Source organism: Strongylocentrotus purpuratus, unplaced genomic scaffold, assembly GCF_000002235.5.
Source record: "Strongylocentrotus purpuratus isolate Spur 01 unplaced genomic scaffold, Spur_5.0 spur5_scaffold_19, whole genome shotgun sequence".
NCBI classification, from domain to species: domain Eukaryota; kingdom Metazoa; phylum Echinodermata; class Echinoidea; order Camarodonta; family Strongylocentrotidae; genus Strongylocentrotus; species Strongylocentrotus purpuratus.
The window spans coordinates 15,186,373-15,212,423 of record NW_022145604.1 but is presented as its reverse complement, the minus strand read 5'-3'; the positions used below and the strand labels follow the sequence as shown (position 1 = coordinate 15,212,423).

The 26,051-nt window shown below is 37.2% G+C and overlaps 2 protein-coding genes and 1 long non-coding RNA gene across 4 annotated transcripts; 1 reads left to right on the top strand and 2 right to left on the bottom strand.

Annotated features, from left to right (window-relative positions):
• Positions 1 to 380: 380 nt before the first annotated feature.
• Positions 381 to 15,701, bottom strand: LOC578298 (sulfotransferase 2B1). Its single transcript, XM_011664360.2, has 10 exons — positions 15,555 to 15,701; positions 14,559 to 14,609; positions 12,260 to 12,628; positions 11,192 to 11,234; positions 6,747 to 6,974; positions 6,190 to 6,317; positions 5,393 to 5,639; positions 4,619 to 4,713; positions 3,724 to 3,907; positions 381 to 2,756 (listed from the first exon to the last, which is right to left on the bottom strand). Exons 1-10 carry the CDS (start codon positions 15,699 to 15,701, stop codon positions 2,641 to 2,643), a joined length of 1,608 nt encoding a protein of 535 aa, XP_011662662.2. The 3' UTR covers positions 381 to 2,640.
• LOC115926059 lies at positions 9,532 to 12,405 on the bottom strand. Its single transcript, XR_004064950.1, has 2 exons — positions 12,260 to 12,405; positions 9,532 to 11,234 (listed from the first exon to the last, which is right to left on the bottom strand). It is a non-coding gene; the product is annotated as an uncharacterized LOC115926059 (long non-coding RNA).
• A 3,762-nt stretch (positions 15,702 to 19,463) lies between the features above and the next one.
• LOC105437690 (golgin candidate 2-like) lies at positions 19,464 to 25,572 on the top strand. 2 transcript variants are annotated; one of them, XM_030990400.1, is made up of 7 exons: positions 19,464 to 19,577; positions 20,415 to 20,571; positions 21,339 to 21,652; positions 22,842 to 22,944; positions 23,344 to 23,834; positions 24,426 to 24,629; positions 25,015 to 25,572. In XM_030990400.1, exons 1-7 carry the CDS (start codon positions 19,542 to 19,544, stop codon positions 25,054 to 25,056), a joined length of 1,347 nt encoding a protein of 448 aa, XP_030846260.1. In that variant the 5' UTR covers positions 19,464 to 19,541; the 3' UTR covers positions 25,057 to 25,572. The 2 variants fall into 2 exon arrangements, with proteins under 2 accessions (XP_030846260.1, XP_030846259.1); XM_030990399.1 differs by having other exon boundaries at positions 21,339 to 22,156; positions 25,015 to 25,566.
• Positions 25,573 to 26,051: the final 479 nt, after the last annotated feature.

Sequence of the window (26,051 nt, the reverse complement as noted above, 5' to 3'; positions counted from 1 at the left end):
ATTTTCAGTTCTCACAGTATTTACAAAAATATTTCCAATTTTTTTGAAAAAGAGGTTTATTATCAAATCGACTTGATATAGGATTAAGGCAAAGTCTGCTGGCTAGAAGTGACATATAAATACATGAACAAATTGTGCGTGTAGGTTTTAATCCAACATACGTTCAAATACAAAATTGTAAGGCTGGTACCATATATTTATGTTGCAGAAAGAAAAAATGATCCAAAGTATATTTTACCTTTTTCCATGCTCAATGCAGTGGAAATACACAAGTTTACATAATAATATGATGAACAACATGATGCATGTACGTAGCTTATTATATTATTTTTTGTCAATATAATATTACCTGATAGCAAGAAATACAACAATGCATTTTCTTTTACTTTGAAGTATATTTATCACATGATATATTTTCTTTCATTCAATATCACACATGACAGCTTTGATCAATAACACATATGGCATTACATATCACAAAATCTTTGGTCAGAGAAAAACTTAATGATAAATAAAATAAAATTTCTCACATGATGTCATCTAACTCTATCAATAACATTCATAATATTCAGCATAGAATTATTTATGATCAATATAAAAAATAACAGCACACAAAACATTACCTTTGGTGAGTTTGGTCAATGGCATATCCGGTTGTCAAGAAAGTATTATACTTGGTCAATATACCCAAGAACAAATGCTAAAAAAATGTCAATGTAACTTTACAATTCACACAAAGAATATAACTAGTCGATATACTGATGATATCCGAATTACGTTCATATCTAGACAGAATAAACAAACACAAATCTAAAATGGACATAGGCCATTTAATTTCTTAAAGCCTCCTTATTTAATAATTATAAAGCCTTTCTGGAGAGATGCAAGGGTATCTCTCAATCTATCAAGAAAGAAGGAGATATAATACTAATAATATAATAATATTAATGAAACTAATAATAATAATAATCAGAACAAAGAAAAGAAACATTTTCAGAAAAATGTTGTAGTTTCCTGGCAGTTATAAGCTCTGCTGATTCCACCTGAAATGAGCACATATGACCCGTAGAACTTTGCATTTATTTGAAGGATAGTAAGGAGCAAGTATAAACCATAATTACTTTACTATTCTACTATACAGATCTCAATAGCAAATCTTGGTTTTGCTGGAAGGCACTTGCCATCCCTCCCCCTGGTTCACTGATAGAGAAAAAAACTTCATCTTTTTTAGAAGAGCCTGAAATTCATTGTAAAACCTTGGGTTTTTCTCATTCTTAATATGTTAATCTTACTGTACATCTGATCATGTCAGACAACAAATCAAGTGAAGCACCATTGATACTTATAATTATACAGGAAATATTACATAACATCAGGAAACAGTCCGACCACAGACTATGGTGATTCATTAAAGTACAGGAAACACATAATCTGTGCTTTTCGTCCACAGATAAAAGGCTAGTCTATTTTTATTTCATTATAAATGTGCAAATTTGATGCAAATTAGCAAGTTGATTGCAACATTGATTCACTGTTTCATAATTGTATTTTGCTTAATAGAAATAACAGTAATAATTAGTATCAATGAAGGCACATACAACTACCGGTTTTGTTCTAAAGTATATTTGCAGAGGTTTTTTTTGGGGGGGGGGGGCAACACACATTTTGTATATTACGATGGAGTACTTCATCAATTTTTGGTATGATACGTGTTAAATTTGACATCAATATAATATACTCATCGACATCAATATCTGATCAATTCTTTCCACCATGAAAAAATACATCTTCATATAATATCATGCATAGTACAGAGTTGACTGGCAAAGAGGTATGAACAATAATCAACAATTACACAGACCCATTTTAAAGTGAAAGTCGGTATTTTGTACACCTTAGATATTTTCAGCCGTCCAATCATACTGGACATTGCCAAACAATTTTGACATAGTAATGAACAACTACTCTTAAAACTAGGCCTGTAACCGATCATTGGATCAGGGGCCGATATTGAGCCGATCAGGTGAGATCGGATAATAATTTCCGATCGCCGATCAATAAAAATGATTGGCAATTTTTTATTTTGTTTAATGCCGAAAAATGTCAAGTGTTTGGCTATCAAATGCTTTTAAAAAATGCGTAGCTGGGATTATTTTATCATTTGGAGTTATTGTAGACCATGTTGGTTGATATTTAGTATCTTTTCATGACTTTGAAATTAATAATATTGGTCTAAGCAGGAGGCAAAACATGCGGGACGCCATCTTAGATCTATAATGCATGCCTAAATTATAATCCAAAATACCGATCACAGGTGCGAGGGTGTCGCTCCAATCTTCCGATCCGATCAAAGCCCCAACTTACAGGGTTACTTACAACTACTCTTATTCAAGCAAGAATATTTTCAATAATTTTAGTAATAATTCAGCCAATTCATTGGAGCAACTTTGCCATGCCACTAGCACAAAACAAACATATTTTGTCTTTGAGAAGAAGAAAAAATATGTTTTTTCCACCAGCACTAGCGAAAAGTGACTTACAGTTACATACAATAAATATATAAGAAAGAAATTTAGCACCAGGAATGTAGTCCTTGTAGTGTTGTTCCCCGAAGGCCTGTATAAGTCCAAGTACAGATATCTAATCCTGTTGGAAAACAAAATCCAGGCCAGATCCAGCCATCTTCTCCTTGTAGACCGCATCAAAGCGTTCGTTCTGTTCATCACCGAAGAAATTCATCCAGTCACCAACAACACCTGAAAAATAAAATGGTAAGTTCATGATAATGGTTCTTGATCTTGGGTCATGATCCAAATAGAGATTATTAGAGGGAGGGTATTAGAAAGGAAATACATGTGACATTAACTTAAATTACATCATTTGTTGATGGCCTCAAATATTATTTTAACAGTTTTCTGACACTGACACTGGCATTTGAGTTCATAATGAATAAAATATTTCTTTATTGCATTCTTTTATGCTCTAGACTCCTATTTTTATGACACTTGCTATATCAACATTTGCTACAGCACAGTCAACTTCCTACATTAATCAAATTCTTAACTTCAATGCTGGATCAAACACTATATTTTAACCTAACCCTAACCCTAAACATAACCTAAAACTGAACCCATTGCCTAATGGAATTGCATGAGTGGCCCCTATATTAAAGGGATCGGGTAACTTTGTCTCAGATTCTAAAAACAAAATTCTGAATTTAGCTCATGAGGCAATGATAATTATAAACCTTTAGGTCAGTCAGGAACCCCATGACTTTTACAAGCCGATCGCCTGTCTAATTATCAAGATATTTATGATTGGAATTACAAATTTTGAAAATTGTTTGCCAAACAGTTTTCATAACACTACAGTCTATTGGGGAAAACGATTATGGTAAAACCGGTCACTCAAAGATTTTTACTTTTTTAAGGCACTTCTTGATCATTTTGAAGCGCAATTTTTTTAAGGGCTTCAATATTACACCATATCACAGACACTGAAAACACATAGGGCCGTGTATCTTAGATTTAATATTGTTAAACGATCCCTTTAAGCCTATGGAAATGAATGAATTCAGTAGTCAATGGGTAAATTTCAACCTGTATCCTTGATGAAATAAAGCCAAGAGCAAATGTCACTTGAGAAATGGTGCTAGAGCAGAAATCTGGGGAGAGCGTGTCAGATCTGATCAGATCAGATCAGGTTGATCACAATTAACCTCACCTTTCCTCAAGAATGTCTTCTTCTTACTAGCATCAGCCTGAAGCTGGGGTAGACTATCAGGATTGGAGTTCCTGTTCTTCTTCATGGCGTCAAATGTACTACTCTCTACGATGCTCTCGATGGTTTCGTCAGACAAAGACTTGCACATGAACTCACTGATCTGCTTGACTGCTCCCTTTAAACTCTGTCATTTGGTTACAAAAGTGTATTGATTTTAGAGTCACAGCAAATAAAACAAAGAACAAAATTGTCCTACAAATCTACAATGCAGTAAAAATTATGACAACAGAAAAAACTGTAACTGACATAAGAATATCAATTAATTCAAAATGTGCATCTTGAACATTTACAGGACCACAAAGTTTACAAATGTATCACAAATTACATATTATTAGGTAATTTTTTTTCAAGCAATGCCTATTCTTTGTTGCTCCTCTTTATTTAAGATTATTTTGTAAGATCCAACTTGACAATTCATGGACCCCTTTACTTGACAAGTTTTACTTTTAAAAAATATATAAAAATCTGGATACTAGATAAAAACAGAAGAAGATCACAGGGGTTAAAATCAATATAACGGTAGTTTAATTTCAATTTAGAGTAAATCAACAAACTCCTCCACATTGAGAATTTTGAAGATGACAAAACCTCAGTCCACATATTTTCTTAATAATGGGGCATTTTGATCTCTTTCGACAGATACACAAATACTCTGATTTGTTACAAAAGCATCTTGAATTCTAATACGATTCATCCAAAAAAATTAAAAAATATCAGCTGAAATCAATAAAAATGGCATGGACTCAATTAGAAGTAAAAATGACAAGCATTAAGATCCTTCTTTGACTTTTTTTTTTTTGGGGGGGGGGGAAAGGGGTGGGGTGCATGTTCTTACCTTTTTCATATCTTCAAATTTAAGGAAGAGCACTGTTGGATCATCCTTCCTCTTCCACCAGTAAAGTACGCTATCAAACCAGGAACCTCTTGGTACTGTAGAAAGAAAAAAAAAATTTAATGGGTTATTAAAAAAAAAAATTGATTGCTATTTTTCCCATCATCTTCATCATCATCACCAACATCATCATTGTTATCATTATAACTATCATTATTATTTCATTATTATTGTTATTTATATCATTATTAATGTTGTTCTTGAAAATTGTACAACAGCTGATCAGTTAACCAAGAGAAAAAGAGGGAAATCAAGCTTAACATCCTAACCACATCTTGAGCTATGCAGTGATGGTTCAGTGAATGTACATTTCCAGCAAGTTTAGTCCAATTGCTTACATTTTGCTGATCGAAAACACAGGTATACCACATATTAAACAGATTCAGGATCAATTGAAGCCAGTTTCTCTCAAATTCAATTTCATTACCAGAACTAAACATTAGCATTAAAAGCTGGTTCACATATATGCTCCGGAAAACCATGGCAGTTTGCCATGGGTGTTAAGTGTAAGTTCACTTCGAAGCGTACTGTAGTTCTTATAACACACACAGCTACATGTAGGTAAATGCTTAGGACTTTTTGGGGGGCATGCAGCTACTTTGTTCAATCCTACTTGCCACTCATTTAGTACACACACTAAAAATGTGGGAGTAAACGGTAGCGGTTTACTGTAGCATATGTGAACGAATGAGAATCAAGAAAGATTTGAAAGATCACCTCTATCGGCCATGAATTCTTCGAAGAAGACATCCCAGGAGTCATAGGTCGGTAGATTGGCGGTTATCTTACAGAAGTGAAAGTAGGACACCATCATGTCTTTGGGATTCCTGGCGATGTAAATGACCTTGCCCTTTGACCCGTCGTGGATGCTCGCAGGGAGCAAGCGAGGTGGGAGCTGAGTCTTCAGGATCCTCGGCGACGGTTTCTCTTCTGCGACCTCGGACTGCATGCGTGCGGTGTCGGCCTTTACCAGAAGAAAGTAATATATAAATAACAATGTCCATGATAATGAAAAAGTTTGCAATGCCAATAGTTGGCCATTGGTTTTGAAATCCTGCACAACCACAGATAATTTAGTATTATCTCTATGCAAGTGAATGTATAAGGGAAGTTAAAAAAGGATAAGGTATATGACATCAATATATCTTTGCGTGTTCTCTTTCTATTAACCAACAATAAAATAAAGAAAAAAATCAAGAGAAATCCCAAGAGTACTGACTCTTCAATCGCAGTCTATTTTAGAAGGATTAAGTAAAAAAAAAAAATTACCTTCCCCTACCCCTAACCCAAAATGAGATAACTGCAGCCAGCACTTAACATTTGCTATTATATAAATTATGTATGATTCTTCTCATCATCAAAATGACAAGCAACATGAATGTGTTGGTATATATATACAGATCCCAAGTTCCAAACCTGAAGAAATGCAAATCAGAGGATACATTCATGTATGTGAAAAACACTGGAGCATATGGAACATTAAAAAAAAGTTGCGGGAAACCTTGTTGACCTACATTATCTTTGCTCATGCCTACAACAGCCTCTATGAATGGGACCATCGAGAAGATGTGTTTGCCTTCAAGTTTGGATTTATCACCGTCATGATGAATGAGAAGAACAATCTGCTGCACCCATGTCGTACCTGCAAGAGATGGAGGCCCGACATTTTTAGGTAGGCCATCTTTCTTAATGTAATCCATTTTAATTTTGTAAGTAGAATAAGCTATAATTTTAACAAAGACTTGTGCATTACATTTGATTACATTACGAAAAAAGGCATATTGGATGATTCCAAGGGGTATTCTAAAAATTGCACGTTTTAAAGAACAATGTACTACTCGTTATATACCTACAAGAGATAACTGCGTGGAATTATCATTTTTGAAGCAAAAAAACAAAAACATTGATATCACATTATTTCAAGTGCATTTTTGCATGTTTTTGCACAATGTTTTGTGGACTCAATACGTGAACCTGAGCTGGTCGTTCTCCTCCCCCCCCCCCCCAAAAAAAAAAAAAAATTATATGCATATATAATTATACATGATCCACCAGTGCCAAGAAGACCTACCTGATTTAGGATAAGTTGTTAGAAAGAGATCATCATCCCTGACTTTGAAGTTTTTGGCAGATTCAATGCATCTAGCTGGCATCATCTTTGGCATGATGAACCCATCATACTCGTGAGAACATTCTGCTACATATGCTGGGGCTTGAGACAGCAATGATGCTCCTTTACCAGTATCCATGGTTACAACCTGCATTGCCATGGCAATAGAGAGGACATTGGAAGTAAATACAATTTAGCACAAATCTATAAGTTTGATTCTTGGAATATCGTCCAAAAGCAAAATTGTTCTTCTTCCATCTAAAGATTATTGTAATGAATTTCTTCTTGCTCTAGTTCTCCTTCTTCTTGTGCTCTTTCTCCACCTTCTCCTTCATCAGTTTCATCATAATAATCACCATCCTCCGATTCTTTTTTTGTATTCTTGTTATTTTTCTCCTCTTTAATTCTGCTCCGCTTCCTCCTTTTTATTCTTCATCATCCTTACCTTCCTCTTCTTTTACTTCTTCTCCTTCTTCTGTTCCATATGCATGCCTGCACACAGAATCCAACCAGTACCATAACCCTTTTTTCTTTAGTTTTTCTTTGCCTTAGAAATGTTGGTAAACAAAACTACTACAATACTAATGAGAAGAAGAAAAAATCAAAACTTGCTTGGTTTTACAGGCTTGATAAATGATAGATAGGATATAATTTAGATTTGGACGTCGGACTCTTGAGAAAATTCAAAATTCTAATTTCTAATGACGTCATTACATCCGGCACAAAAAGAATATCATTGTAACAATTATCAGTCTTTGCTTCACATTATCAAATTTAAAAAAAACACAATAATATTTATTCTGAAACATTAATTTGTTTTTTATAACATCATCACATTGTTACTGTTAGTTTCTCAGACTCATGCAGTGCTGTTGTATTAAATTTCCACTGAACTTCTTTTTTTTTCTCGATCAAATCAATTTTAAAATAGAGTACAATTTGGGATCAAACAAAAAATACAGATTCTTTAATATAGACCTACACGTTTTCTCAGGAACACATTCTACAACAATGCTCACTGTAGTTTTACAATATTACATTGACATTATATGAGCAATGCAATGCCAGCCTATAGCTAGACCCTAGCCAGTGGAGTAATTCATCACACTACAGGGCGCCAGTCGCGTCGGAGCGCTAGGCATGGTCTCGCATAATCTAAGTCTAAGATGAAGGAGTGGGCCTCAAAACCAAAACAATCGACATTCAAAGTTGACAACTAGAATCATACAGTACCTTACTAATCAGTTCTAGTTCTGGGGTTGTCTCTATGCTTTGTCGACGATCCGATAGTGTAATTGAACACCCTTTGCTATTTGTAGCTCACCCTCAAAAACCGCGAAATACGCTAAATGATACCGGATATATTATTAGGAGGTATACATCCGCACCTGCATGTGGATCAGTATAGGCCCACGGAGGAGGCGCGGAGCGAGTCACCATCTCGATGAGTCACAGATACCGGCGCCCACACACTCTCCATCAAACAGGTGGTGGTATGCGGATTTGAGACCCCAACCCCCTCCCCCTTGAATCCCTTCTCTTGTTTCTCTCTCTCTCCCCCCCCCCCCCCCCCCCTCTCTCTTCTCTCTCTCTCTCTCTCTCTCTCTCTCACCACAATCCTCCTTTCGTTGATTATTTCCTCGCGAGTTTATCCAAAAAAAGAATTAAAAAATCATGATTTCCTCAGAGTATATAATCTTCATGGGTTATCCGTTCAAGATTTTTTCCTATTTATGGTGATAAAGTAATACATTTCTTGTTCTTCATGATAAAATTTATTTTTAATTAACATATCAATTCAGGTCCGATCAGAAATTTTTTCATGCAAGTATAGGCTATCTTCTTTCCAATCTTTGCTAACATTTACCTTTCTGATATTATCTATCCTAAAAAATGCTTTTCTTTTTCTATATCTGATTGAATCTCTTTGGTTTTCCATTCTTCATCTTCTACCATGTATTTGTTTTTAATCATTATAGGCCTACCAGTTAAATTTGCACGAATTTAATTTGTTCAAAAACAAAATAAGTAGCCTAAACTGTGAGTATATAAATAATACAAAAAGAGAACGTAATAATAATCACAAACTAAATATTTCACGAATATAATCATACTTGAAAGAAAACATTTACCTTCTAATTGATCAATTAGTTCATAGATATATATCCTGTCATATTGTAATGAAATTAATGATACTAAAACATTAGCCAGTATTAAGACATCAATCCTATCATAAATACATTATTTAAAACCAAATCGTCAGAAAATCCAAAGTATATTCCCATGCTATTTCTTCCCACTTTAATTTTCATATTGTGTATCTAACTTAAGTTAGTAGGCCTAACATTCTTCTATTATCGATTATTGTATAGTATTTTTTATTTTATTTCTGCAGTATGCATACATTATTTTGTATTTTCTTCACCGTAATATGTTTACTCTTTTTATAAATATATATCACAGGACCAATGAGAGGCAATCTTGAGCTTGTTGTTTTATCTTCTTTATAACATTAAAATAATGAATGATTGAATGAATAGAGGAATTGTGTGTTTAAATGTTTTTACAGGCGCATTTCAGTCAGATACGATTATTAAAGTCTGGGGACCGACCTTTATATCGTCACCATCTGATACTGGGTCCACCAGTTTGTATATAGGCGAAGACAGATAGCTGAAAGTGAACATACGCTATATAGACCAACTCACATTCACAATAAATGAATGAATGAATAAATAATACATTATTATACGTTTGAGTAATAATGAATGATAACAGTTTGAAAGCTCAGGGTCATCCTACATTACCGATAGCCCATGAAACCCAAGTAACAATTTTGCTGAGGTTCGTTATTCCGTATACTTCCGAAGTTTCGTGACTCTGAAGGTTCGTCATTCCTAAGGTTCGTGTTTACAAAAGTGAAATAGGGTTCATTATTCCAACGATTCATGATTACGAAAACGGCATACGGACCCCTATAACCGTTTTCCGCAAATACGAACCTTCCGAATAATGGACCCAATTTCAGTTACGGAATTATGATCTTTCGGATACTGACGACCCTAATAATTTTAATAACGCAACAACAAAACTTAATGTTCGGAATTATGAACCCTACTTCAGGAATTATATATTCCCTGCAGCCTCTATGAGAATAGTGTTTCGGAATTGCGAACATTCAGAATTATGCACCTGCACTAGACCCTCCCGAAATGATGATCCACAAGACTGACAAAACAGGAATATATTCTGCATGGTTACTTGTTATCTGCTCTACTACCGAGCCATTGCGCCTCCCAAAACCTGCAGTATAGGACTATAAATTTATTTAAGAAAATAAAAGAATTATCGAAACCCTTTCATGATCAGATCATAATGATGATCGTGTAATAATATTGTGTGCTACCGAGCAAATCGCCGTCTCAGATCAGAACCCCCATAAAGTTAATTGGACTATATTATGAATAACCATGCATTGACGCAATATTTTACATTTGAATAGTAATTATTGTAGTCCGCGTTATCATGATAAAACATTCGAAATAATTTTTAGGTTATAATCATAATAGTTATGTCATAATTGACAAACACATTACACATGTATATGCTAAACAACTACATGTCTTATTGGTCGAAAATGGAAATTTGAAAAACAGTTGATTTTGAGGTAACCATTTTGATTTAAGGCATAATGTACACATTTTTGAACTATTTTTCTAACAATGGAACAATTCCAGATTTTAAGATAGTAATTGGACGGTAAAATAGATGTGTATACGTTGTCATGATGTTCGCTTCATATTAATGGAAAATAATGATTCGATGTTATGTTAAAGATTAATGTGTGATGTGCTATTCATATAGTAAGTAATTATCAGCTGTTGATAAGTTTGATTTTTTTTTAGAAAGTTCTGTTCACTATTTTTAGAGTCGCTGGTACAGTTAATCTTTTCATTCTACGGAAATAAAATCAGAATGATTGTAAGCCGGTATCATGAAACAATCTTTGGAGACCATGTACAAAATGGAGAGCATAATTCCCGAAAGATACTCGACTGTACATGTAAATGCGACGGATTTTATCAGCTATTTTTTTGCATCAAATTTATAAATCTATCGAAGTAAAGTTGAACACGGCTGTTCTCTCTTTCTCTCTCTCTCTCTCTCTCTCTCTCTCATCTGTTTGTGTGAAGCTTAGTTTAAATTAAGCTGTACACATATACCAAATTAATTAATGAATGTCTCCTTTTATGATGTTGCTATGATGACTGGTGTACACTGCGTTATTTTTACAATTTCCCGCCCAAATTGGAGAGTTGCTAGATTCAGAGCGTAGACTTGTGCCAGGCGATAGGTAGTAAGACACGTCGCTGTCATGTCATCACGTTTTACGGTATGGAACTCACGTGAACATCGCTCATTAACGAGAGGCTGGTAATAAGACTCGCTCTGAAGAAGAAGAAAACAAAAATATACTAGATTTTAACTTGTGAAATTGAAATCATCCACGTACTATTATTTCGCATATTATTGTTTTTTCATCCATCAGTTTTTTGTTCTTCACGTTTCATTCATAGCTTCCATTCATTCGTTATAAGTCCACACAAGTTGACACTTATTTTATATAATTCTTATACATTTTTACAAGTATCTCATATTCTCATATGGGCCAACATTTTAGATATATTTCATTCACTTTCACGTCTCATTTTTTCAAATTTTGTATTATTTTGTTCTTGTATCATACTTTGATATATTTCTTTATTGCCTAAGTGAAATAAGTGATATCCATTCTTTAATCTGATTTGCCTACTCTAATTCTTTTTAGGATTGTATATTAGATTTTACTTGATGTGTTTAACTTTAAATCTTAAAATCTATGACAGTTTTAAAGTTTGTTACTACTTTGCATTCAATGTGTGCGAGTAGGCGGTGTTTGTCCGTGTGCGTTAGTGGGTGTGTTCGTCGGGATGTATGTGGCAGGCGCGGATCCAGGATTTCTTAGGGGAGGGGGCCCAACTTTTCTTTTTTTTTTTTGCTCCCGAAAATTTGAAAATCGCGCCGGTCGAAAAGTCGCTCAGTGGGGGGGGGGGGGGGGGGGGGGGGGGGGGGGGGGGGGGGTAGTGGGCAATTTTTTTTTTTTGGTCCTCGAAAATTTGCACCCCCCCCCCCCTTGAGCGCCAGGGGGGGGGGGGGGGCCCAACCCCCTAAAATGGTAAAAATCACGTAAATTTACATGATTTTTTTCTCAAGGGGGGGGGGGGCGGGCCCCCCCCCCCTGGACCCGCCACTGGTATGTGGGTTTGATTGTGTTGGTGCGTATGAATGCGTGTTTGTTCATTGGGTTTATTGATGGGTTCGTGGGGTACCGGGTGTGGCATGCGTGCGTGTGGGTGTGTGTGGGTGGGTACGTGGCTTGTGTGTGTTAATGTTGAGGTATGGTATTGTCTAGGAGGTTTGTATCGTGTAATTACCCGAATAAGTTGTACCAAATTTCCAGCAGCGTTGATATAGAGAACGACCGGGTATTCAACTTCTCTTGCGGAGCACATTGTTTCTGCTTCTTCACTAAAAGCTTCGGTATCGCCTCTTTCGTCGTCATCGTAGGTTCCCTCGTCATCGTCGGTCTCAGCATCATCGGCTTCCTCATCATTCTCATGTCTACGTTTCCTCTGCTTATATTCCTGATCTGAAGCTCCCGTTCCTATTTCAGCAGTTGTGTTATCTTCTAAGCGTTCTTTGCCACTTAGTCCTAAACTTCCAGGCAAGATATCTTTTGAACGAGTCCCAGTCTCCTCCAATGGCTTGCTTGATGAACCTTCCACCGAAAGTGAATCTGCATGCTGCTTAGAGTTAGATTGCGTGGATAGCTGCGCTGTAAAATTAGCCCGATCCGTTAAAATTGCCTTCAACCTTCTAAAACGATCTTCTTGCAAATCCTATTTAATAAAATGAAAGATGAAAACATTTCTGTCGGGTTTTTATAACTCTTAGTAAAAAAAATATAAAAAAAGGGGGGGGGGGCTTAAAATGGGTTAGAAATTCATCAGTCTAAAAAATCTGCACACAATGTTTTTTTAAATCGCAGTCTATTTTTACTATTTTACTACAAAATTGTATAGAAAAGCAAATAGATCTATTTGACAATACTCGATTATCCTATTTCATTGGACATGAGGGGGGGGGGGTGTCGGGTGCTTCGCTCTGTACAAGATAGGCCTAGTTTCATTACGTCTTCAAAGAAGAAAAAAGTTATAAATGACTTTCAGGTATAATATAAAGTTTCATACCTGGAATGTGGATTGAGCCCCTGCAGTATGACTGATGCTGCCACCATCGGGAAGAGATCTCCCTTGCAGAGCTTTTGTATTTCCTTCAAGAAGTTGATCTATATTTGAAAGAAATACTCCAAAAATGTAATGACCGGGGCCGGTTCAGAAAAAAAATGTATAAAGGGTACCCTTTGAAAAAGAATTTTATTTTTTTCTAATCCTGTTGTGCTTCATACGTTTTTTTTACCTATGCATTCCTTTACAACAGCCTTCCGCTGCCCCCATCCACTTTCCTCTCAATGTCTCCCTCTCTCTCTCTCTCTCTCTCTCCCCTCTCTCTCTCTCTCTCTCTCCACCCCTCTCGCTCTATCTCTCTCCACCCCTCTCGCTCTATCTCCCTCCCCCTCTCTCTCTCTCTCTCTCTATGTTGGTATATGATTTGCTCTCGCTCTCTGCCTCTCTCTCCCTCTACCCAAATTTCTCGTGGTAACTTTCTCACATACCGCGTCTCTCTCTCAATCTCACCATTTTTATGCCTCCGCCACCGAAGGTGGTGCCGGAGGCATCATGTTTTCGGGTTGTCCGTCCGTCCGTCCGTCCGTCCGTCCCGTTTGACCGTTATCACAATATCTCAAGAACCATTTAAGATTTAAACTTAAGACTCGGGAATAGTATTTATCACCATAGGAAGACGATCTGATTAGATTTTGGAGTACGTAGGTCAAAGGTCACAGGTCACAGAGGTCAACTTATGAAATTCCTTGTATTGAGTTTGTTAGCGCGATATCTCAAGAACCATTTGAGATTTAAACTTCAAACTTAAGGATAGTATGTATCACCATAGGAAGACGATCTGATTAGATTTTGGAGCACGTATGTCAAAGGTCAAGGGTCACAGAGGTCAACTTATGAAATTCTATACATTGAGATTGTTATCATGATATCTCAAGAACCACTGGAGATTTAAACTTCAAACTTAGTGATAGTGTGTATCACTATAGGAAAACAATCTGATTAGATTTTGGAGCACGTATGTCAAAGGTCAAGGGTCACAGAGGTCAACTTATGAAATTCCATACATTGAGATTGTTATCATGATATCTCAAGAACCACTGGAGATTTAAACTTCAAACTTAGTGATAGTGTGTATCACTATAGGAAAACGATCTGATTAGATTTTGGAGCACGTAGGTCAAAGGTCAAGGGTCACAGAGGTCAACTTATGAAATTCCATACATTGAGATTGTTATCATGATATCTCAAGAACCACTGGAGATTTAAACTCCAAACTTGTTTAAATTGCTCTATGGCGGAGGCATCATTTTCGACTGCGCGCAGTCAAAATTCCATCTAGTTCTTAATATTCCCTATACATACTTTTCTTTTTCGTCTTTTTGTATCATATTTTGGCTGCCTCTCCTCTCCTTTGCTTCTTTGCTTCTCCTTTATTTCTAACCCTATATCTCTTACCCTAACCCTCTCCCTTTCTCTCTCCAATCTCTCTCTCTCTCTCTCTCTCCTTTCTCTCTTCTTTCTTTCTCCTTCTCTCTGACTCTCTCTTTCTACGTCTTTCTTTCTCTATATCTAACCTTGTATATCGCTTACTTCTTTACACACATTTCTATGAATAAATATTTGTGTCAACCTGATAATTACCGTCTTCGATCTCGAATGCTCCTATTTTTTCCCTCAGGTGCAGTGGAGTATCAACAAAATAAAAGCAGAATGTCTTGTATATCGAATGCAGCTGCTTCTCAGTGAGTTGTATGATATATTGCTGATTTTCTTCACGTTGTAGAAGTTCTGGGTGTTCCGTCAACCTTTGAAAGGATAACACAGAAAGGCAATATATGTTTAAAGTTCACCCTTTTTTTGTATCTCATGTGTGAGAGGAAACGTATCCAACACTTTTTTTAAATTTTCAATAGAGGGGTAAGGTATGCAACGCCCCCACCCCTCCTCCCCCCCAAAAAAAACAAAACAAAACAAACATGCTATATACATGAACAGGTAAGCACATACGGAGCGCGTGCAACCTAGATCCACGCCCTTTACAGTAGAATTGCGAGAACCAATGATTTGCTCCACATTATTAAAATTTTTGTTTCCAGAACTAGTAAACATAATTCTATTAAACTTTGAAGAGCACCTACATATTATAAAAAAACAAAAAGAACTTAAGCGCCATTATATTTGAATAAAATTAACAAAAACAATAATCGGACGTCGGATCCACGCCGTAACGATTTGGACAAAGAACCCTACCACCACCACCCCCCCCCCCCCCCATGTCCATCCACCATTGATCTCTTCCTCCCTGTGCCTTCTTCGCATGATACGCGTTGGGGGGGGGGGGTCATGAAGATAAAAGATTTTATGTAAAAAGATCAATCTTTTAGAAGTTTTATGGTAGAAGGAAAAAAAACCCGCCTTTTTTAATTCAGTTTCATGACACCAAAGCACATATTACATTGTCTTTGTACCTTGTTATACGAGCCTCATGTTGCTTAAGTGACGTCAGCTGTTGGCCGGATAGGTAAGGTTCATTCCCATTGGAGCAGGTGAAACACGGCTCACAGTGTGAACACATGTGAGCACAGCTGATCACGGTGGCGAGAAGGATTACCACACATCCTATCGACATCGCTATCAAGCTGGGCGGCGACGTCTCATGTTCAATTCGCTGTTGAAGAAAGCAAATAATAATAATGATGATAACAATGATGGTGTGATATAATTATTATGTAAGAGCGCTCAAGCAGTACACCACGGTCATATAGCCGAGCGATTCTAGAATATCGGGTACACACTCATGAAACCTAGGTAGAGTAGAGAGTGGAAAATCTGAATTAATGACTTGCCAAATTCATTACGGGCTTGGGTTCGAACCCTCAATATTTTGATTGAAACTAAAGTGAATGAACCACTCCATCACTACACTTCCGAAGAGGTACCAACAACTTTGATTTATTATTATTTGATTCGTCTCGTACAATACATTTTACAACATGGAATACATTACAGATTATGTTCCTCGACAGGATAAACCATGAAATATGATAATGTAGCTTACTTTTTCTTCTTCCAATGGAGTCCTGGATAGATCCCTAATCTTTGGGATCTGTTCTTCCTTCTCTTGACCCCCCCCCCCCCCACCACCCCCATCTCCGTATCTTTCAAAAGGGATGAATCATTATCTTTCTAGATATAGTGTAGTGATAGCATTCGATTTGTTAAATGGGGATATTTATATTTCGAATATTGAATGAAATCTTTTACACGGGCGGAAGAGTGGAGTCGGAGGGGAGAATATACTTTGTTAAGTGAAACCCTACATTGAAAATTTATTAGTCTCTAGTCAGTATATGTATTTTGAAATGGGATGGACCATACAGAATTGTGGATAAAATTAGCATTCGCCAGACTGGTTGAAAATGGTGATGTGGGTAAATACTCATCGTCGAATATTATGTGTCATCTTTCCTTTCAAAGGAAATGCAAATCTATGTAGGAATTGGAAGGGGCAATAACTGTACGCATAATGGTGATTATTATCCTTTTGTTGCGATAAATACTGCACCAGATTTGCTCTATATTTTCATTTTGATTTTCATAAAAGAAGGCCTCACATTTGCCTTTCAACTGAAAATATTAAATAACCAGTAACTAAGAAATACTTTAACATTGCTTATACAATGATAGTTTATAGGCTTTCAAAGTTATAACTGTGTTTCTCAACCCCGTTAATGAAATGCTCATAATTATAGTGACGAAGGAGCTAGGCCTTAAAATTTGTTTAGATCGAAAAATGAAGCAATAAACTTTCAATTAAAGAAATACTTTTACTTGAAGTTTTATTTTGTAAGGTATACAAGCTTTAGCTTTATAATCGGGTTTTCCCCGTCAAATTAACGATGTCCCTAATTTATAGGAAAAGAGGGGCAGTTCTTAAGCCTAACCTATCATAACCATGCGCAGATATTCCATGGTAGGGAGGGGGTGGGCGTCTCCTCATTATTTGAAATTAAAGGCACCCGTGAAATGTGATGACAAAATAATGTGACTCCTCTTTTAGTTTTAAGACCAATTTTCACCCATGCATGATCACAAGTCTTGTTCAAAATGCTGGGCCCTGCAACATCGGCGCTATAATATCGAACATACCTTTACTTTATGATTAGAGGTAAGTTCCGAAGACTGAAGCTGATCATGATGACCGGATCCTCGGTCATCAGAGGCTGCGTTATTCATCATAATATTCATGATGAAGCAGGCGATTCCAACCAAGTAGGAAATGTTAATGGTGTCAAGACAGTTAGTGTTAAAATAAGACTGCGTTATGCACCAAAGGCTACTTCAATATCGTGAAACACTTGCTTCAGAGATTGTTGGTGCAATGCCGGTGTTTGGTTATTATTGGTGCATGGTGTATCGTGCGATTCGATCTAAATTAACACTCCAGTGTTAACGCGAGTAACACGTCGCGACGTTACAAAGTACAACATAAAACTTTTGCTCAACAGAGAATAGGACTGGTGTAACGCAGGTGTTATTCAGTCACAGTGGTGTGTCAAATCCATGATGGCTCAAATAATACAAAAGTGTGTCTCTCAAAATTGTGTGGTCTCGTATACGGCAAATGCGAGGTCTCGGGACAAAACCGACTCGATTTATTAGTGCCCTTCATGAAGACATTACTCCTCAAATCACGGATTAAACCTCATTGCTTATATCAAAATCATAAAATCCAAGGATATTCGTCAATCTCGATGTAGAATACTATTCAATCTCGTCCGACCAGACAGCCACCACTTGATCACTAAATTCAAACTTCCTTGAAACAGTCGACTTTGTCTCTCACGTATTCCCTGATATCATAAAGCGATTACAAAAGTAGAAATTATTTGTGTGATAAACGTTCATCCATAGCAGTGGGAAATCTCCTTGTTATAACAGGAATGAGAAGTAATAGACTGCGTATTTGAACAATGAATTTATATGCCCTGATATTATTGTGAGTTGGTGTACAGCTGGAAATTATTTTGACACCTTTAAATCAATACTGCGCACGTACATGTAACCGATTTTTCTTTTCATTTTCACGACTAAGAATTATATATCGATGCAGACATATGTGTATTGTGATTGTAACCTAATTTGTATAACAATGATAACGAATATGAATAATAATATCAGACTTCTGCAAAAAAACGTACTTGCTATTAATAGAAAAATTCACATGGGATAAAAAGAAATTAAAAAATTAAAAAAAGGAACGGCGGTTCATACGCACCCACACCCCCCCCCCCTTTAGTTGCGGGTCTCCCCCTATCTCTCTCTCTCTCTCTCTCTCTCTCTCTCTCTCTCTCTCTCTCTCTCTCTCTCGGTCCTAGCTCTTCTTTCCTCTTCTCCATTTTTTCGCATATCTTTGTAGACGTTAGCGCGCGTCACGGTGTGGGTGACAAAATGGACCAAGTAGGTAGTAGACTTATTGGAGGTTATAGACCGAATGACTATATTAGCCCAAATGGTCATTAGACAGGTAGACAATAATATGAGTATTAGACCATGTGGAGACTGGCTGGGTGTAGACCATATGGGAATAGACCAATTGGGTATAGTAGACGAACTGGTTCATTGTATGCGTGCCTGTAACGGCTATTAACCGAAGTGAGGTTGAGTAATGGAATTACATAGTGATGCAATCACTTTTGATATTTCATTTTGAAAATGTATGTCAATTTGGCGGCCTGTAATCACAAATCGCGAGTATTGAAAGCAGTTTCTCGTCCAATACATGTCTATTCGTTTTATTCGAGAAAAATAAACCTAGACAATTTATATGTTCGTGTTGATGAAAACCGCGGGATGAAAATGGCTTAGGAGAAAGTATATACAGAGTGTTTCTGTTGCATATAATTTCCCTTCTTTTTTCCTATATACACTGTATTGTAAATTGAATTATATGATATAAATGTTTACACAGAACATTGATTTGTTACATTGCATGGTAAGTTGATTTATATGTTTATGAACATATTATTGATGTACATCAATGAAGTTAAATAAAATTATACAAAGCAATACTATTATACAATAATGGTTTCATAGGGGTTTTTCTAGGCAAGAGGATCGACTCATGTCCATAATTATACCTATCAGTTTTGCGATTCAAGTGTACATGTGGGAAATAATTTGATGGAATGATTGGAATCAATTTCTATACAGTTTGAGACATTTATTTTGAGAATAAGTTGTAATTTTTATATGACTAGACTGTATTCTATAAATATATTTGCACTTGAATTTGGTGGGAGGGGCATGCAAAGTTGCCATGGGCGCACGACGCCGATTTACGACGCGCGCCGCGCGCGCTTCATATTATTCTGTTTGTGTTATTGCATTGTGCTCACGAGAACAAGAAACTGCTGGAAATTTGATCAGTTATCTTTAGAATCACCTTTTGTCTAGAAACACGAAGAAGATGGCTGAAAGATTAAAAGGAAGTTTAACGGAAAAGGTAACATAATTTCGCTTCAGTGTGTTGAGTTTCAAACTTTAATTAAATAACTAGACTATCACTCGCTTATTTCATTTCGCAATGAATTAACTACGGTCCCACTTACTGAAAAATATGTGTGTGGCTGATGCCGAAAATGATTTCTATTTTTCTTCTTTTTCTTTTCTTTTTCTGCTTCTGCTTCTTCTTCTTTTTCTTCTACTCCTTCTTCTTCTCCTCCTCCTTCTTCTTCTTCTTCTTCCTCTTCCTCCTCTTCTTCTTCTTCTTTTTCTTCTTCTTCTTCTTCTCCTCCTCCTCCTCCTCCTCCTCCTCCTCCTCCTCCTCTTCTTCTTCTTCTTCATGCAAATTGAATGTTTGGATCATTTGCGCTACCACAATTCCTGTTCACAGTTTATGCATGGCCTCCTCTTTGGCTACTCCTCTTCTTATCCTCCTCCTCCTCCTTCTTCTCCTCCTCCTTCTTCTCCTCCTTCTCCTCTTCTTCTTTTCCTCTTCAGGTCTCCTTTTCCTCCTGCTGCTCCTTGCATGCAAATGAACTGGGTCATATCATGTTTGGTAAAGTCTATAGCCACTGCATTTTATCAATCCCAGACATTCCACTCGCTTCACTCCATGATATACAAGGTTATCTACCTTGTATTTACAGGTTATCCTGCTCAACCTTTCAAATGTACGATGTCCACAGGATGCAGGTACAGAGCAGAAGACATGATTTGTGCACTTCACCTTACAACAATTGCCAGTGCATTGAACTGCTAAATGTGTAGAACATCCTCCAAACAACTGCATACCAAATTGAATTATAGTATTTACTCAAATCATTTGTAACTCTTACAGGTTGGTGAGATCAAGAGAATGCAGAGCAATTGGATGAGAGAACGATCTCAAAACATTGATGGTCGAGAGAGCATGGGTGAAACACGTGAAGGAGGTGGAGAAAGGAAGGGCCGAGACAAGAGTGCCAGAAAATCTGCTCAGACAAATGATAAATCAGGTGAGTATTGCACTTTCCCAGAGCTACGTATGCTTTATTTCATCTCCTTGTGTAAGAACTACTATAAACCATGGAAAGGAAAATATTTCAATGTATATGTTGCAATTTACAATCTTCTGGTTATCAAACTTGTTTCTTTGCATCTACTTCTAGACACACTCTTTATATCTGAGAGGTCAGCATGACTTTGTTTATGCTTAGTTTATGCTTAGTTTAAATTGAGTGCTAAGTGAACTCCACATTCATCATCTCGTGAGGAGGTTGGGGGGGGGGGGGGGGGAAGGGTTTTGGGAGAATCAAGGAGTTTATGCCCATGTCACAAGAATACATTTAAATTTTTACTATTATTCCTGATATCATTAGAGAGAATTACATCTTGGTAATTCTCATGTGAATTCCCCAATCCTTGGTCCTGCCATAAAACTGAGTTTTATGCTCCCCAGGGAGTGGAGAATGTGCATACATTGTGTGGGGGTAAGCCTGAATCCGATGACCGGGGTAATAATATATACTGCACCTAGAAACAAGGTATTAGGCGCATTATAAATGCGATGTATTATTGTTATTATGTACTGGTGAGAACCTTGTCTGCTATGAGGCACTAAACTTGTGTTATATCCTTCTTCTACTTCTCCAACATGTGTACCAAAGATAATCTTCAAAAGGCTATGCAGCCTATCACAAAGATGATCTAAAGAATGCAAGCAGTGTGAAGAAGAAAAAATGGGGAGAATCTAATGTGTTAATTAATGTTAATTAATTTTCAGGGTCGGAAACGATGTCCTGGAGTATGGGCAATTCTAAAAAGAAACCCCTGTCAACTCAAAATTCAACAAAACCATCCACCAAGCAGCAGACACTAAGAACACGATCGGCTTCCCCGGCTCGGAGTGCGACAAATTCCGCAAAGAAGAGTCCATCTGCGTCATCATCATCAGCTGCTAGTAAGAGGAATGGCTCCTCATCCAGGCCTTCAAGTGCAAGGAGTACTGCTAGCGAAGGGTCACGTCCTCCTTCTGGTAGGAACTACCCATCATCATCACAACCAGATAAATCAGCCAGGACAGATCACAAGAGAAGGGTGGGTGATAATGACAGCATTTCTTTAGGTACAAGGGAGAGGACTGATGTTCGGTCTACCCGAGGAGATTTAGGGGATAGGTTCCATTCGGAGCCAAACTTGAATAACTTTGAAGGTTCTGATAGGGGTGGTGAGACAAGTTCCAGGAGACTACAGGGGGATATGGGGGACTATGATAGTACGAGAGGGGTACAGTCAACACATTCCCTAGGCCATAGTAAACAAACAGTCGATGACCAATGCATGGTGAGAGATAGCCAGACGTCCAGTCAGGTTGACGGCAGCGCGTTGGAGAGAAGACCACGGCCAAAACCTTCTTTGGATCCAGATGCCTTTGACAGGCTAGCTGACCAGATTGCTACCAGGGTGAAGGCAGAGATGAAGGATGAGAGACAGGAGTTGATTCGCCAATCAGGATATCCTCAGAACGTCCTGGATGAACCCAATGATCAGCCAGAAGGATACATTGAAGGACATCACTGCTGTAAATGCAAGCAGTTAATGGTAGGGTCTGTGAGCACAAGAGCTTCATTTCATATTCAAATTGCCATTCTTAAAGGCCAAGTCCACTCCAAAAATAATTTGCTTTAAATAGATGCAAAAAACAAGAGAAACAGAGCCCAATGAGGAAGTTATGATTTTTGTTTACAGTATGAAAAACTATGGAACATAGAAAATCACTACACACATTGCCGATTCAGTTCTCAAGTTGTGATATCATTGCCTCACTATTTATCAATTGCTTTATATATCTTTATCCCATTAATTCCCTTTTTAATTTTATCCCCAAAACTTGATTTCCCCATGCCTTTGCCCAGGTTATATGATTTGTATCATATTGCGTGCATGACATTTCACAAAATCTTGTATGAACTTTGAAGATTTGATACTATTTTCTGAATATTGTATTTTTCATATTCTTGATTTTATATAAATAGTTTATTGAAATTCACATTTTCTAATGATTTAACTGAAGAAAAAAAACTTTATATTAATGCATCTACACAAAAACATGTTACCATCAATATAACTTGGAAGCTGGTGTGAGGAAATGAGATTTTTAGAGGGAAAATTGGAAATTTACATTATCATTATAAAGAAAACAATTAGTTGATAGTGAGGCAATGTACACAAGAATTTCTAAACCCTTTTTTACATTTGTTTGGCCGTCTGTCTATTTCCCACCTAGATACCACCTGATCATTCTGCAACTCTCCTGGTTCCGTGTGGACACACCCTCTGCGAAGCATGTGCAGAAGATAGAATCAAATGCCCAACTTGCAGAACGAGAGGTAAGATCAAAGAACCCCCTCACTTAGATTTTATATTGCAGATGATTTAATCTCTTTTTTTTAATAGTAAAGCATAATATTAATATTGATTTATGGATGTGGCTCTCATTTTCACTGACTGTATAAACCTAGTATATGCTTCACAACTAAACATACATGTAATTGTTGTAGGAGGCGCGATAGCTCAGTCAGTAGAGCACTGGTCTAGTAATCTGGTGACCCGAGTTCGAAACCAAGACGATGTGCTAGTGCCCTTTGGTAAGGCATCAGGTACCAGGTACCTCGGAGAGACCTAAAGCCATCGGCCGTCCGGTTGCTTACTTGCAAGCATTTATGCTTTCTTAGCAGTCAGGTGAAATAACCATCACATCAATGTGCTCTTTTCTCTACTATTTACAGTCACCTCAACGTCACTGAATTCAACTCTCCAAGAAATCATCTCCTCCTCGAGACCCAACTCTGGAGCTTGCCCTCTTGCCTCCCACTCTCAACCACTGACCAATCACAGAACTCCCTCGGATGTCAATCAAAATCACGTCTCAACTCATTCGACCAATCACTACCCAGACAGCCACAGAACTCAACAATACACGCCTTCTCGATATGCAGATGAGGGACAAGTCCATTCAAGACCAGAGGGGGGAACCGAGCATCTTACCAGAGGGTTCAATAATAATGATAATAATGCAAGGACGAGAGAAAGTAAGGATGCAGGAAGTGAGAAGGTCGATGTTGCTCGTAGCAGGAGGAAGATGAGCCCGGAAGAAGAAGCGAGGAAGCTGGAGGATGAATACCAATCGCTTGGTATCAGGTGTGAAGCTTTGGAGAGTGAAGAAGCAGATGTAGTGGAGAGGGTGGAGAAACAAAACCAAGAGATTGCCAAACACAAGGTTCATCTCCTCACAATTTGTAGAAGCTTTTTTTAAATAAAATGTTAAAAGTATTTATTGAAACAACTCTCATACATAATAATAACATATTCATATAGACAAAGAGTTTATAGTAAAATATAATGTTATAGTTACATTAACTCATCAACAAAAACTACTCAAAAAATATCTGCCATTCATTATGAAGATCGAGACAATTTGTAGAAGCTTGTACTTTATTTCTTCTTCATGGAATTAAATAATTTAAAAACACTTCGGAGCCAGTTAAACAAACTGTTATACCCAACATGATTTTACTTTAGCAATTGTAAATACAAGCTAAACTGATAGTGTAGTAACACAAATCTTTATACAGGTGTACATACTTGGAATACTCAGTATTATATTTACATAAAGAAAAACATATAATTGGAAGTTTTTTTGTTCTTCAAACAAAATGTGAAGTATTATTTAATACAATAAGTTCAGAATATATCTCCAGGGACATGCTATCCTGAGACAACATCCAGCGAAGTCACTTGGATCTTTATTATTGAAAGAACGTTTCTTTTTTCATCTAAACTATGTGTGATATTGTTTTCTTCATTGCAGCAACAAATGGGCAACATATCACAGAAACAGCAGCATCTGAGGGATGAAATCAAGAGTCTGGAGAAAAGACTAGCTGGCCTCGAAGGTCATCGGCAGGAATACAAGAGACAGGTGGAAGATGCAGAGGACAGGAAGAGGGAGGAGCTTGACCAGCTTGCGATGGTCCGCACCATGCTCAGGGACAAGCAAAGGGATCGCGAGAGGGTAAGTTTTCTAGTAATGAATTGCCGTTTCATCTAAAACACAATTACTCTATCTATTCCCATGTGGTCCACATCAAGCCCGTCTACTATCCACATGGTATAATAATCAATTGATGATTATTGTTATTTATGATTAAATGATTCTTAGACCGTATGGATGGTAGACAAAATGGGAATTAGACACACTCTGGGAATTAGTCCGACTGGAAATTAGACTAAATGGGTAGTAGACTTATTGCAAAATAGACCAAAGGACTATTAGCCTAAATGGTCATTAGACCAAATTTTAAGTAGACCAAATGATTATTAGACACTTACATACCGGTATCTATTAATGTATGACTGTATTAAAGCCTTTATCAATTTTTTTTCCCATCTTTGTGCAGGTCAAAATGTCTGCAAGAAAGTTAAACGTTTCTCTTGACTGAACACTCTGATTTGAACCTCGTGTAATGGACCCTCTATAATCAAATGAGAGGGTTACCAAAGAGATAACAAAGCAACTATTCGCTGGCGAAAGAGGGATTGGTCGACCACGGCTTCGCTAGAAGGACACGGTCAGGCGGCACCTTAAGCGGTGGCAAATCGAAATCAAGACTTGGACAACTGCTGCAGGCCAGCGAGCTGTATGGAGAACAGCTGTAAAGTGAAATTGAAGGCGGTCATTGTCCCTTTATGACATACAGCTACTACAATAATCAAATGAGGGGGTAATACCATGATGCAAACTATGCAAATATTAAGTGTCATCCGATATTTATTTATTGCCTTGTGTTCAAGGTTTGGTACTGAAAATAACATGTAAAGTGATTATCAAATCATTAACATTGTGGTCTCTGTTCCATGACAGTCCAGGGCAAGTGACCAGTTGAAAGCCCCTTATTCGACTTTAAACTCATGAGGGGGTTCCTTTAATACTAACCTTCATTTCAATGCTGAGAAAGTGCCAGTGCCATGACTGCTTTCCTGACATCTTTTGGTCTACCTTGGAATACCTAGTACAGGGGCTCCACATTACATTTAAGTCTTTTTGGAAGGGTGTCTGGATGGGCATTTTTAGAGTCTCTATACATGAACCTAATGCAAAAGTTTGAGAATTTTGGCAGTCCCTGGCGCCCGTTGTCAAGCCCTGCCTAGTACATGTATGTAAAAGATCTACAACCTATTTCTAAGATCGGTAAAGAGTTGATTGGTAATAAAAAATTGAAGCTGCCTTTAGTCTTCAAATATGTATAAGATATTAATATCATGGTATGTAATAAAGGACTTACCAGACCTTGGTTGCAGTCAGAAACATTGAGCAATATATTATAAATATACCTGCATCTGTTCCTGCACTTGGTTGTTTTGTCGGGTTACAAGTATTTAACGAGAAAGTATCCTTTAGCTTCTGGTGGTCTATGATACAAAACCAATCCCAATC